Source organism: Cetorhinus maximus, unplaced genomic scaffold (genome assembly GCF_964194155.1).
Source record: "Cetorhinus maximus unplaced genomic scaffold, sCetMax3.hap1.1 HAP1_SCAFFOLD_125, whole genome shotgun sequence".
Lineage (NCBI taxonomy): Eukaryota > Metazoa > Chordata > Chondrichthyes > Lamniformes > Cetorhinidae > Cetorhinus > Cetorhinus maximus.
The window spans coordinates 581,914-594,181 of record NW_027596127.1 but is presented as its reverse complement, the minus strand read 5'-3'; the positions used below and the strand labels follow the sequence as shown (position 1 = coordinate 594,181).

General features: G+C 44.6%; 1 protein-coding gene across 4 annotated transcripts in view; it reads right to left on the bottom strand.

Annotated features, from left to right (window-relative positions):
* Positions 1-12,268, bottom strand: part of LOC144672863 (rho-related BTB domain-containing protein 1-like) — a 102,782-nt gene that overhangs the window by 37,177 nt on the left and 53,337 nt on the right. For all 4 annotated transcript variants that reach the window (XM_078534850.1, XM_078534852.1, XM_078534851.1 and 1 more), the window contains exon 6: positions 9,496-9,614. In XM_078534850.1, coding sequence (XP_078390976.1) covers positions 9,496-9,614 — 119 coding nt within the window. The remainder of the gene's footprint in view (positions 1-9,495; positions 9,615-12,268) is intronic.

Sequence of the window (12,268 nt, the reverse complement as noted above, 5' to 3'; positions counted from 1 at the left end):
CTGGCACATATGTTACCTTTGCTCCTACTTTGGGTAGTTGCCCTTTTGGACAAATAGCATAATCCTGTGCCTCAGTGTTACTATGTTCATAGTCAGCCAACCCTGTATCTGCTGTTGTCTGCTCCTCATAACTGCCCAGTGTATGTGTATGTGAAGTGCATGGTGCCTCATCGCGTTCAATGTCCTGCTCAGAGCCTGTAAAGGTATAGTCAGTGCCAATTAACCATGAAGACTGTACCCTAACAGTTTGATTACCGTGTTGCACGATTACAACTTTCCCATCACTCCCTATTACCTTGCCAGGCCCTTTCCACTCTTTCTGGCCTTCCCTTTTATAATAGACCACGTCTCCTTGTCTAACCTGTATTCTTGATGGTCCTATGCAGTGCCATAGGACTCGCCGAATGTTCCCAGAAACCACAGCTGTAATGAAAGCTTTTCTGCCTGCATGCAAAGTGTTCAGATGGACAGAAAAGGTGGAGAAAGTGCTCGTCCCTTCTAGAGCAGGGGGAGCATCTGACAACACTGAAGGTAACTTCGGATTTCTTCCGCATACCAACTGATACGGACTGTACCCCCCAACCATTTGCAGAGAATTCTTGGCACCGCCCATGCCAGCACTGTTTGTAATTTACAATCTGGCTGGTCAGCTAATATTTTATGTAACATGTCATCTATTACCGCATGGTTTCTTTCACAAAGACCATTATTAAACGGGATCTCAGCTGCAGTGTGCATAACTATGATGTTTAAATTTTCGCACATATCGTGAAATTGCTCATTGGCGAATTCCCCACCATTATCTGTGAGGAACTTTGTTGGTGTTCCTAATCCTGTTCCTACCCATTTCTCCATGGCCTTATCGACAATGGTCCTTTTGTCCTTACTATTTATCACTGTGGATAGACTAAATCTGATTGCCATATCTATGAAGTGTAGTAAAAAAAATACCCCTATCCTTGTCCCAAACTTTCAAGTCCATTGCCACTGCATCGTTAAACTCCCTGGCTAGTGGCAGCTCACCACAGGACGCGGTGGTGCCTTGCAATAGTTAAGGCAAATTTCACACTGAGCAGTGACTCGTTCAACAAGATCATCATATCCTTTATTGACCACTCCCACATCTCGAAGCAGAGTCTTCAGTTTCTGTGGTGCCGGATGTGCAAACTGTCTATGTAATTTCCAAATGATCTTCTTTTTGTCCACCAAGTTCTCATTCTCAGCAGTTAACAAAACTTCATGCACTTTTTGGTGAGAAATCTCTGGCTTCCTTAGTGGCAAGCAGTAATGGCCTGACCGAGTAAAATGTAGATCCACATTTTTCCCAAACACGACAGCTCTATCATTCATATCTAGCGGCATCGGAGCCTTCTTCATCACAGGTCAACTCAACAATAGCGGTATCTCGCTAGAAATCACATCAGTACTGATAAACAGATCGATCCCTGCTATCTTACAAGGGAGGACCACCCGTTTGGAGGATGTTAATGTATTGTCATCTCCGAACCTGAGGCAAGTAAAGCTTTCATTCTCCTTGACCTTCCGCCAGTCTGCCTCATCGAGAGACTCCAGATAGCAGTCAAGCCAGTCCATGCTGCACACCGTAGAAGTGCAACCACTGTCCAGAACTGCACAGTTAAAGGAATCTACCATCAAGATACTCATCACCACATTCAAACTCTCAGTGATCAATACAATTCCATCATGGCAGTCACCATCATCATTTTCAGTTTCAGGTGAATCCGTCTCATGGGTCACTTCAAAAACCCGATTCCTTCGCTGTGGGCAGTTCATCACGTAATGATACTGAGAATCACACCCAAAACATCAATTAACCATTCCCCATACATTGTTTGGGTTTAAACACCTATGGTCACCATTCCAGACACGCCTTTTGTCCCGACTCTCAAATTGGTTAGAGTTACGACCATTTTCAGGCCTCTTGTCATTAACCCCATCTTTGTATTGGAATCTTCGCCTAATATTTGGTTGACCTTGAAATTCAGCCACCATTGAGTCCTCTATCCTTGGTTTCACAGCATAGTTGTTCACATTTACTAAGAAAGGAGCAGGGAATAACTGTTTCCCCAGAAATTTTTTTAAGGCAGCAGCCATTTGATCTTGGAGAGGTTCTTTCCCCCGGAACTGAACCCCTGTTAGCACTAAAAGACGATCAACGTGGGAAATGCAAGCACAGTCCATTAATTTAAATGCCAATACTGATTCTGGAATTTCAAGTTCAAATCTCTGGAGTCTCCTGTACCATTTATCAAAATCCATGATATATTCTTCCATGGGCTGATCATCTGATTTCCTAAACCTATCACAGATCCTCCAAGCTTCATCCGCTTCCAATAACTCATCCTTTTTGTAAAACTTCTCCAAAAATTATAATAGAAGGTTCGATCCCTTTTCATGATCCAAATCATCCACATTCCACTCTGAAAATACTTTACTCCTTATCTTATTTTTGGCTGGTAATTATAACGCCAAAGCCATACCCTGCTTCTTCCGGGGTATGGAAGTAACCCGGGTCCACATTTCAGCTTCAGCCTTCCATTGCTGATAAGGTTCAGAGTCAGAAAGAATTGGTGGATAGTCAAAGCCTGCGATTTTGCACTGTCCTTCCACCATTCCATAACTTAAATTGTCAGCAACAGTGCACTTCCTTTCCCTCAGAGGATTGAGACAGACATCTTCATACACAGCAATCAATCAGCAAAGCTTAAAGTTCATCCTCTGCTACCACGTTCCTCACAATAAGAGGTTGTAGTAGAAGAATTAATCCAGGCTGGTCTTTTGGTTCAAGCTGGTTTATTTTCAAGACAACTCCTCAGTGCTACTGACTTCCAAGTAGCTTCCAAAGTGTCCCAGCTGTATCTTTTTATTCTGTTTAGATGGGATAATCAATGCCCATCGCCTGTTTAACCAGCAATTATCTTTGACAAGGTGATTGGCATGCAGTGTGATTATTTATACGTTGACACAGCACGGGGTTATTTTGACCAACCACAAAAATTTACATTAGATGGACGTAAACATAGAAACTAGGACCAGGAGTAGGCCATTCGGCACTTCAAGCCTGCTCCGCCATTCAATATGATCATGACTGATCATCTGTCTCAACTCCATGTTCCCACTTTCTCTCCATACCCCTTGATGCCCCTAGTATCCAAATATTTATCAATTTTATTCTTGAATATACTCAGTGACCCGGCCTCCACAGCCTTCTGTGGTAGAGAATTCCACAGGTTGACTACCCTCTGAGTGAAGAAATATTCCCCATCTCACTCCTAAATGGCCTGCCCAGTATCCTGAGACTGTGGCCCCCTGGTTCTAGATTCCCCAAGCAGGGAAAACATCCTCCCTGCATCCAGTTTGTCTAGCCGTGTTCGAATTTTATATGTTTCAATCAGATCCCCTCTCATTCTTCTAAACTCTAGTGAATACAGGCCCAGTCGAACCAATCTCTCCTCATACGACAGTCCTGCCATTCCAGGTATCAGCCTAGTGAACGTTCGCTGCACTCCCTCTATGGCAAGTATATTCTTTCTGAGGTAGGGAGACCAAAACTGCACGTAATACTCCAGCTGTGGTCTCACCAAGGCCTTGTATAACTGCAGTAAGACATCCCTACCTCTGAACTCAAATCATCTTGCAATGAAGGCCAACATACCATTTGCCTTCTTAATTGCTTGCTGCACCTGCCTGTTTACTTTCAGTGATTGGTGTACAAGGACACCCAGATCCCTTTGTACATCCACATTTCCCAGTATATCACTATTTAAATAATACTCTGCCTTTCGGTTTTTCACACCAAAGCGTATAACTTCATATTTATCCACGTTATACTGTATCTGCCATGTGTTTGCCCACACACACAACTTGTCTAAATCACCCTGAAGCCTCCTTGCATCCTCCTCACAACTCACAACCCCGCCCAGTTTTGTGTCATCAGCAAACTTGGAAATATTGCATTTGGTTTCCTCATCCAAGTCATAAAAACTGACTGTAAAAGTTTCTATAGGTATGTGAAGAGAAAAAGATTGGTGAAGACCAATGTAGGTCCCTTACAGTCAGAAACAGGGGAATTTACAATGGGGAACAAAGAAATGGCTGACCAACTAAATACATACTTTGGTTCTGTCTTCACAAAGGAGGACACAAATAACATACCAGAAATGTTGGGGAACACAGGGTTTAGTGAGAGAGAGGAACTGAAAGAAATCAGTATTAGTGGGGAAATGGTGTTGGGGAAATTGATGGGATTGAAGGCCGATAAATCCCCAGGGCCTGATAATCTACGTCCCAGAGTACTTGAGGAAGTGGCCCTAGAAATAGTGGATGCATTGGTGGTCATCTTCAGAGACTCTATAGACTCTGGAACAGTTTCTACAGATTGGAGGGTAGCTAACGTAACCCCACTATTTAAAAAGGGAGGTAGAGAGAAAACAGGGAATTATAGACCAGTCAGCCTGACATCGGTAGTAGGGAAAATTCTAGAGTCCATTATAAAAGACTTAATAGCTGAACGTGTGGAAAACAGTGGCAGAATCGGACAGAGTCAGCATGGATTTATGAAAGGGAAATCATGCTTGACAAATCTACTGGAATTTTTCAAGGATGTAACCAGTAGAGTTGATGAGGGGGAGCCAGTGGATGTGGTTTATTTGGACTTTCAGAGGGCTTTTGACAAAGTCCCACATAAGAGATGGGCATGAAAAATTAAAGAGCATGGTATTGGGGATAGTGTATTGAGATGGATAGAAAACTGGTTGGCAGACAGGAAACAAAGAGTAGGAATAAAAGGGCCTTTTTCCGAATGGCAGGCAGTGACTAGTGGGGTACCGCAGGGATTGGTGCTGGGACCCCAGTTATTCACAATATATATTAATATATTTAGATTTAGATGCAGGAATTAAATGTAATCTCTACAAATTTGCAGATGACACAAAGCTGGGTGGGAGGGTGAGCTGTGAGGAGGATGCAGAGATGCTTCAGTGTGATTTGGACAAGCTGAGTGAGTGGGCAAATGCATGGCAGATGCAGTATAATGTCGATAAATGTGAGGTTATCCACTTTGGTAGCAAAAACAGGAAGGCAGATTATTATCTGAGTGGCTATAAATTGAGAGAGGGGAATGTGCAATGAGACCTGGGAGTCCTTGTACACCAGTCGCTGAAGGTAAGCATGCAGGTGCAGCAGGTGGTAAAGAAGACAAATGGTATGTTGGCCTTCATAGCCAGAGGATTCAAGTACAGGAACAGGGATGTCTTACTGCAAGTGTACAGGACCTTGGTGAGTCCACACCTGGAATATTGTGAGCAGTTTTGGTGTTCTTATCTGAGGAAGGATGTTCTTGCTATAGAGGGAGTGCAGCGAAGGTTGACTGATTCCTGGGATGGCGGGACTGACATATGAGAAGAGATTGAGTTGATTAGGATTATATTCGCTGGAGTTCAGAAGAACGAGGTGGGATCTCATAGAAACCTATAAAATTCTAACAGGACTAGACAGGGTAGATGCAGGAAGGATGTTCCCGATGGTGGGGGAATCCAGAACCAGGGGTCACAGTCTGAGGATATGGGGTAGACCATTTAGGACTGAGATGAGGAGAAATTTCTTCACCCAGTGAGTGGTGATCAAAATGCAATCCATCCAGAGTCAGCATGGTTTTGGGAAGAGTAAATTGTGTTTGACTAATTTGCTAGAGTCCTTTGAAGATGTGACAAGCAAAATGGATAATGGAGATCCTGTAGATGTAGTATATCTGGACATCCAGAAGACCTTTGATAAGGTGCCGCACAAAAGATTATTACACAAGATGGAATCACACAGAGTTAGGGGTAATATATTAGCTTGGATAGAGGATTGGCTAACCAACAGAAAGCAGAGAGTCGGGATAAATGGGTCTTTTTCTGGATGGCAAGCTATAACTATTGGGTTGCCACAAGGTTCAGTCCTTGGACCCCAACTATTTACAATCTAAATAGGCGGGAAAGTAAGTTGCAATGAATAAATAAGAAATTTACAAATGGATATGGACAGGTTAGCTGAATGGGAAAAAATTTAGCAGATGCAGTTTAACATGGATAAGTGTGAGGTTATCCATTTTGGTCAGAAGAATAAAAAAGCGACTTATTATTTAAATGGAGAGAAACTTCAGAATGCTTCAGTGCAGGGAGATCTGGGTGTCCTCGTGCATGAATCGCTGAAAGCTAGTATGCAGGTACAGCAGGTAATAAGGAAGACAAATGGAATTTTGGCATTTATTGCTAAAGGAATAGAGTATAAAAATAGGGAAGTGTTGTTGCAACTGTACAAGGCATTGGTGAGACCGCACCTGGAGTACTGTGCACAGTTTTAGTCTCCTTACTTGAGGAAGGATGTAGTTGCACTGGAGGTGGATCAGAGGAGGTTCACTAGCTTGATTCCATGTCTTATGAGGAGAGATTGAGCAGTTTAGGCCTATACTCACTAGAGTTTAGAAGGATGAGAGGAGATCTAATTGAGGTATATGAGATGCTAAAGGGGATAGACAAAGTAGACGTGGAGTGGATGTTTCCCCTTCTGGGGCATTCTAGAAGGAGAGGCCATAGTTTTAGGCTAAGGGGTGGTAGATTTAAATCAGAGATGAGGAGGAATTACTTTTCTCAAAGGGTCGTGAATCTGTGGAATTCACTACCTCAGAGTGCAGTGGATGCCAGGACGCTGAATAAATTTAAGGAGGAGATAGACAGATTGTTAATTAGTAACGGGTTGAAAGGTTATGGGGAGAGGGCGAGAAATTGGAGTTGAGGCCGAAATGAGATCAGCCATGATCGTAATAAATGGCGGGGCAGGCTCGAGGGGCTGAATTGCCTACTCCTGCTCCTTGTTCTTATGTTCTTATGTAAGACTTGACACTGTACCCAAACCCCAGTAGATGCATGAACCAATGAGAAGCTTTGACACTGTGATCCACCCTTAATGGATGCATTAACCAATCAGATGGCTTGACACTGCCCCACCCACAGTAGATTTATTAACCAATGAAAAGCTTTGACACTGCCCCACCCTCAGTAGCTGCACCGACCAATGAGAATCCTTGGCATTGCCCAACCGCCAGTGGATGTATTAACCAATGGGAAGCCTTGACACTGCCCCAACTCTCAGTCAATGCATTAACCAATGAGAAGTCTTGACACTGTGCCCCACCCTCAGCAGACGCATTAACCAATGAGAAGCCTTGGCACTCCCCCCACCCCCTCCCCCCGCAGCCCTGGAGATCATTAACCAATGAGAAGCCGTGACACATCACCCCGCCCACAGTAGATGCATTAACCAATGAAAAGCCTTGACACTGTGCCCCACACTCAGTAGATGCATTAACCAATGAGAAGCCTTGACACTGCCCCACCCTCAGTAGGCGCATAAACCAATAAGAAGCCTTGACACCTTGCCCACCACCCCCGCCCCCCCATTAGATGTTAGATGCATTAACCAATGAGGAGTCTTGACTCTGCTCCACCCTCCCAGTAGGTGCATTAAACAATGAGAAGACTTGACTCTGTGCCCCACACTCAGTAGATACATTAACCAATGAGAAGCCTTGAGAAGCGCTGAATGATTCTTCATGTCCATCTTCACCCAAGAGAATGAGGATGAAGGTATCGAACTTGGGGAGATAGACTGCGAGGTTCCTGAGCAAATTGATATAGGGAGTGACAAGGTATTGGAGGTGTTGGCAGGCTTAAAAGTGGACAAATCTCCAGGTCTAGATGATTTGTGTCCCAGACTGCTGAGGGAGGCAAGGGAGGAGATCGCAGGGACTCTGACCCAAATTTTTAATTCCTCTCTGGCTATGGGGGTGGTGCCAGAGGACTGGAGAACAGCTAATGTGGTTCCGCTATTTAAGAAGGGTTGTAGAGATAAGCCAGGGAACTACAGGCCAGTGAGTCTCACGTCAGTGGTAGGGAAACTATTGGAGAAATTTCTGAAGGAGAAAATCTATCTCCACTTGGAGAGCCAAGGTTTGATCAGGGATAGTCAGCATGGCTTTGTCAGAGAGAGGTCATGCCTAACAAATTTGATTGAATTTTTTGAGGAGGTGACCAGGTGTGTAGATCAGGGTAGTACAGTTGATGTAGTTTATATGGATTTCAGCAAAGCCTTTGACAAGGTCCCACATGGGAGACTTATAAAGAAGGCAACTGCACATGGGATACAGGGTAATTTGATAAGGTGGATTCAAAATTGGCTTAGTTGTAGGAGGCAGAGGGTGATGACAGAAGGATGCTTTAGTGACTGGAAGCCAGTGTCCAGTGGCGTACCACAGGGATCTGTGCTCGGTCCCCTATTATTTGTCATTTATATAAACGACATAGATGACTATGTCGGGGGTAGGATTAGTAAGTTTGCGGCTGACACAAAGATTGGCCGGGTGGTTAACAGTGAGGTTGAGTGTCTTGGGCTACAGGAAGATATAGACGGGATGGTCAAATGGGCAGATAAGTGGCAGATGGAATTTAACCATGAAAAGTGTGAAGTGATACAATTTGGAAGGAGTAATTTGAAAAGGAAGTATTCAATGAACGGCATGGCACTAGGAAGTTCTGAGGAACAAAGCGACCTTGACGTGTGTGTCCATAGATCTCTGAAGGTGGAGGGGCATGTTAGTGGGGTGGTGAAAAAGGCATATGAGACACTTGCCTTTATCAATCGAGGCATAGAACACAAAAGTAGGGAGGTCATGTTGGAGTTGTATAGAACTTTGGTGAGGCCACAGCTGGAGTACGGTGTGCAGTTCTGGTCGCCACATTATAGGAAGGATGTGATTGCATTGGAGGGGGTGCAGAGGAGATTCACCAGGATGTTGCCTGGGATGAAACACTTAAGTAATGAAGAGAGGTTGGATAGACTTGGGTTATTTTCGATGGAGCAGAGGAGACCGAGGGGCAACCTGATCGAGGTGTACAAGATTATGAGGGGCATGGACAGGGTGGATAGGGAGCAGCTGTTCCCCTTAGTTGAAGGGTCAGTCACGATGAACACAAGTTCAAGGTGAGGGGCAGGAGGTTTAGGGGGGGATGTGAGGAAAAAGCTTTTTACCCAGAGGGTGGTGACGGTCTGGAATGCGCTGCCTGAGAGGGTGGTGGAGGCGGGTTGCTTCACATCCTTTAAAAAGTACCCGGATGAGCACTTGGCACGTCATAACATTCAAGGCTATGGGCCAAGTGCTGGTAAATGGGATTCGGTAGGTAGGTCAGGTGTTTCTCACCTGTCGGTGCAGACTCGATGGGCCGAAGGGCCTCTTCTGCATTGTGTGATTCTGTGTGACACTGTCCAACCCTCAGTAGGTGCATTAACCAATGAGAAGCCCTGACACCTTGCCCAGCCCCATTAGATGCATTAACCAATGAGAAGTCTTGACTCTGTGTCCCAAACCCCCCCCTCCCCCCAGTAAATGCATTAACCAATGAGAAGTCACATCCCCCTCCCATGTGATGGTGTTACCTTGTCCATGTAACTTTCCATGAAGGACCCACGGAACATTGCAGCCATCCAATCACAGCTTGCGATCAGTATTGGTTTGTGGGCAGCGATACTTTCACTGTCCAGCTCGAAGACGACATCTGTAAAACCAGCAAAGCAAATCTCACCATTACCTGGCCACAGTGCATATGGCTCAGCTCATACTGCCTGTCACTGACCACTGGCCAGCAGGCTGGCTGCAACTTTCTGAATATGAAATGTAGGCCAGTCAGCCCCCTGTTCCTGTGCTAGCCACTCCCCTGCTCTCACAGCATAGTAAGGTCAGAATGGGGATGTTCATTGATGATTGCACAATGTTCAGCACCATTCGTGACTCCTCAGATACTGAAGCAGACCATGTCCAAATGCAGCAAGACCTGGACAATATCCAGGCTCGGGGCTGACAAGGGGCAAGTAACATTCGCGCCACACATGTGTCAGGCAATAACCATCTTCAACAAGAGAGAATCCAACCATCACCCCTTGATGTTCAATGGCATCACCATCACTGAATCCCCCACTATCAACATCCTGGGGGTTACCATTGACCAGAAACTGAACTGGACTAGCCAAATAAATACTGTGGCTACAAGAGCAGGTCAGAGGCTCGGAATAGTGCAACAAGTAACTCACCTCCTGACTCCCCAAAGCCTGTCCACCATCTACAAGGCACAAGTCAGGAGTGTGATGGAATACTCCCCACTTGCCTGGATGAGTGCAGCTCCCACAACACTCAAGAAGCTTCACACCATCCAGGACAAAGCAGCCGCTTGATCGGCACCACATCCACAAACATTCACTCCCTCCACCACCGACGCACAGTAGCAGCAGTGTGTGTACCATCTACAAGATGCACTGCAGGAATTCACCAAGGCTCCTTCGACAGCACCTTCCAAACCCACAACCACTACCATCTAGAAGGACAAGGGCAGCAGATAGATGGGAACACCACCACCTGGAAGTTCCCCTCCAAGTCACTCACCACCCTGACTTGGAAATATATCACCGTTCCTTCACTGTCACTGGGTCAAATTCCTGGAACTCCCTCCCTAACAGCACTGTGGGTGTACCTACACCACATGGACTGCAGCAGTTCAAGAAGGCAGCTCATCACCACCTTCTCAAGGGCAACTAGGGATGGGCAATAAATGCTGGACCAGCCAGCGAAGCCCATATCCCGTGAATGAATTAAAAAATCACATGGGTGAGAGGAAAAAAAACTTAAGTTTAAACCTGTAGTTTTGTTTTCAGTCTTGTTGGGGAACAAGCTGAGGAAGGAAGGCTACCCTAGTTGACTCCCTCTCTCTACCTTGCCTATAATTGTGTGTGGCTATCAACCTGCAGCCAGCGAACACTCATCTGAGAGTAACTGGTCTGCATTTGGACCTGAAAAGCTGGGACCAGTGAGAATTTCCAGATGTCCCCCGGGACCAGTCTTCACACGAGGGAACTCCAGGTCGACAGCATCGAGACCCTGTGGACTTTATCCTTTATTTTATAAGACCCATCCTCCAAAGGCCATCTGTGCAGAGGCTCTGTTTGTCTGTCTGTGTGTATGTGTGTGTGAAACAGGGGGTTTAAGAATAACAGGTCTACCATTTAAGACTGAAATGAGGTGCTTTTTTCTCACAAAGGACTGTTAGTCTGTGGAATTCTCCTCCCCAGAGAACAGCTGCATTGGGTCACTGAATTTATTCAAGGTGGAGTTAGACAGATTTTTGGTAAACAAGCGAGTCAAGGGTTATGGGGAGCAGACAGGAAAGTGGAGCTGAGACCAACACCATGATCTTATTGAATGGTGGAACAGGCTCGAGGGGTCAAATGGCCTACTCCTGCTCCTATGTTCTATGTTCCTCTGTTAAAATAGTAAGGAGGCATTTCTAGATTTGATCAACGGTAACCCCCAGGATGTTGATAGTGGGGGATTCGGTGATGGTGATGCCATTGAACATCAAGGGGAGATGGTTAGATTCTTGTTGGAAATGTGTCAAGAAGATATAATAATTCTCATAATGTTATTGGAATTTATTGTAAAGTTAGAGTAAAAGTGGGGTCTGTGCCTGTGTGTGTGTCTGTGTGTGTGTAGGTATGATTTAATTGGATTAAAGGCAGCTGGTCTGAAGGCTTTGATGTGGTAGAAGATGAACAAGGTTTGAAATGTTAAGTAGGGAAACATAGGTGTAAAGGGAACATTTACATTTTTAAATAAACCAGGCTAAATTGTTTTCAAAGGAGGGGTGAAATGTGTCACCTGGACAGGTGAAGTTCAGAAACAGTGTGTTTATTTTTCCCAAAGATTACTGGTAAAATTAGTACAATGAGAGATTTTTATTATCAGAGAGGTAAAGTCCAAAGACATAGTGAAACAATGGGAATTTGCATTCAAAGGGGAAAATATGTATAAAGAAGCGAAGGCTGTATGTAAGGGTAGGCATTTTAGGATCTAAAACAAGTGTGAAAACAGCCTCAAGCTGCTGTCTACAAAGAACTGAAGTTAAGAAAACTCACTTTGAATTGGATTGTGTGTCACCTTGCCAGGGTCTTTTAAAATCTATGTGTCTTACTGTTGACTTAACAAAAGTGTAACTGGGAGTTAGATTAACTAGGGGATTTAGAAGTTATCATAGTAGTAATTTGTAGATCTATGTATGTATTTAAAATCATTTCTTCTATTAATAAATGTTGAATCTAGTTTTGTAAAAAACTATAAGACTTGGTGGTCTTATTACTACTGAATTCCAGGAACGCATCTCAA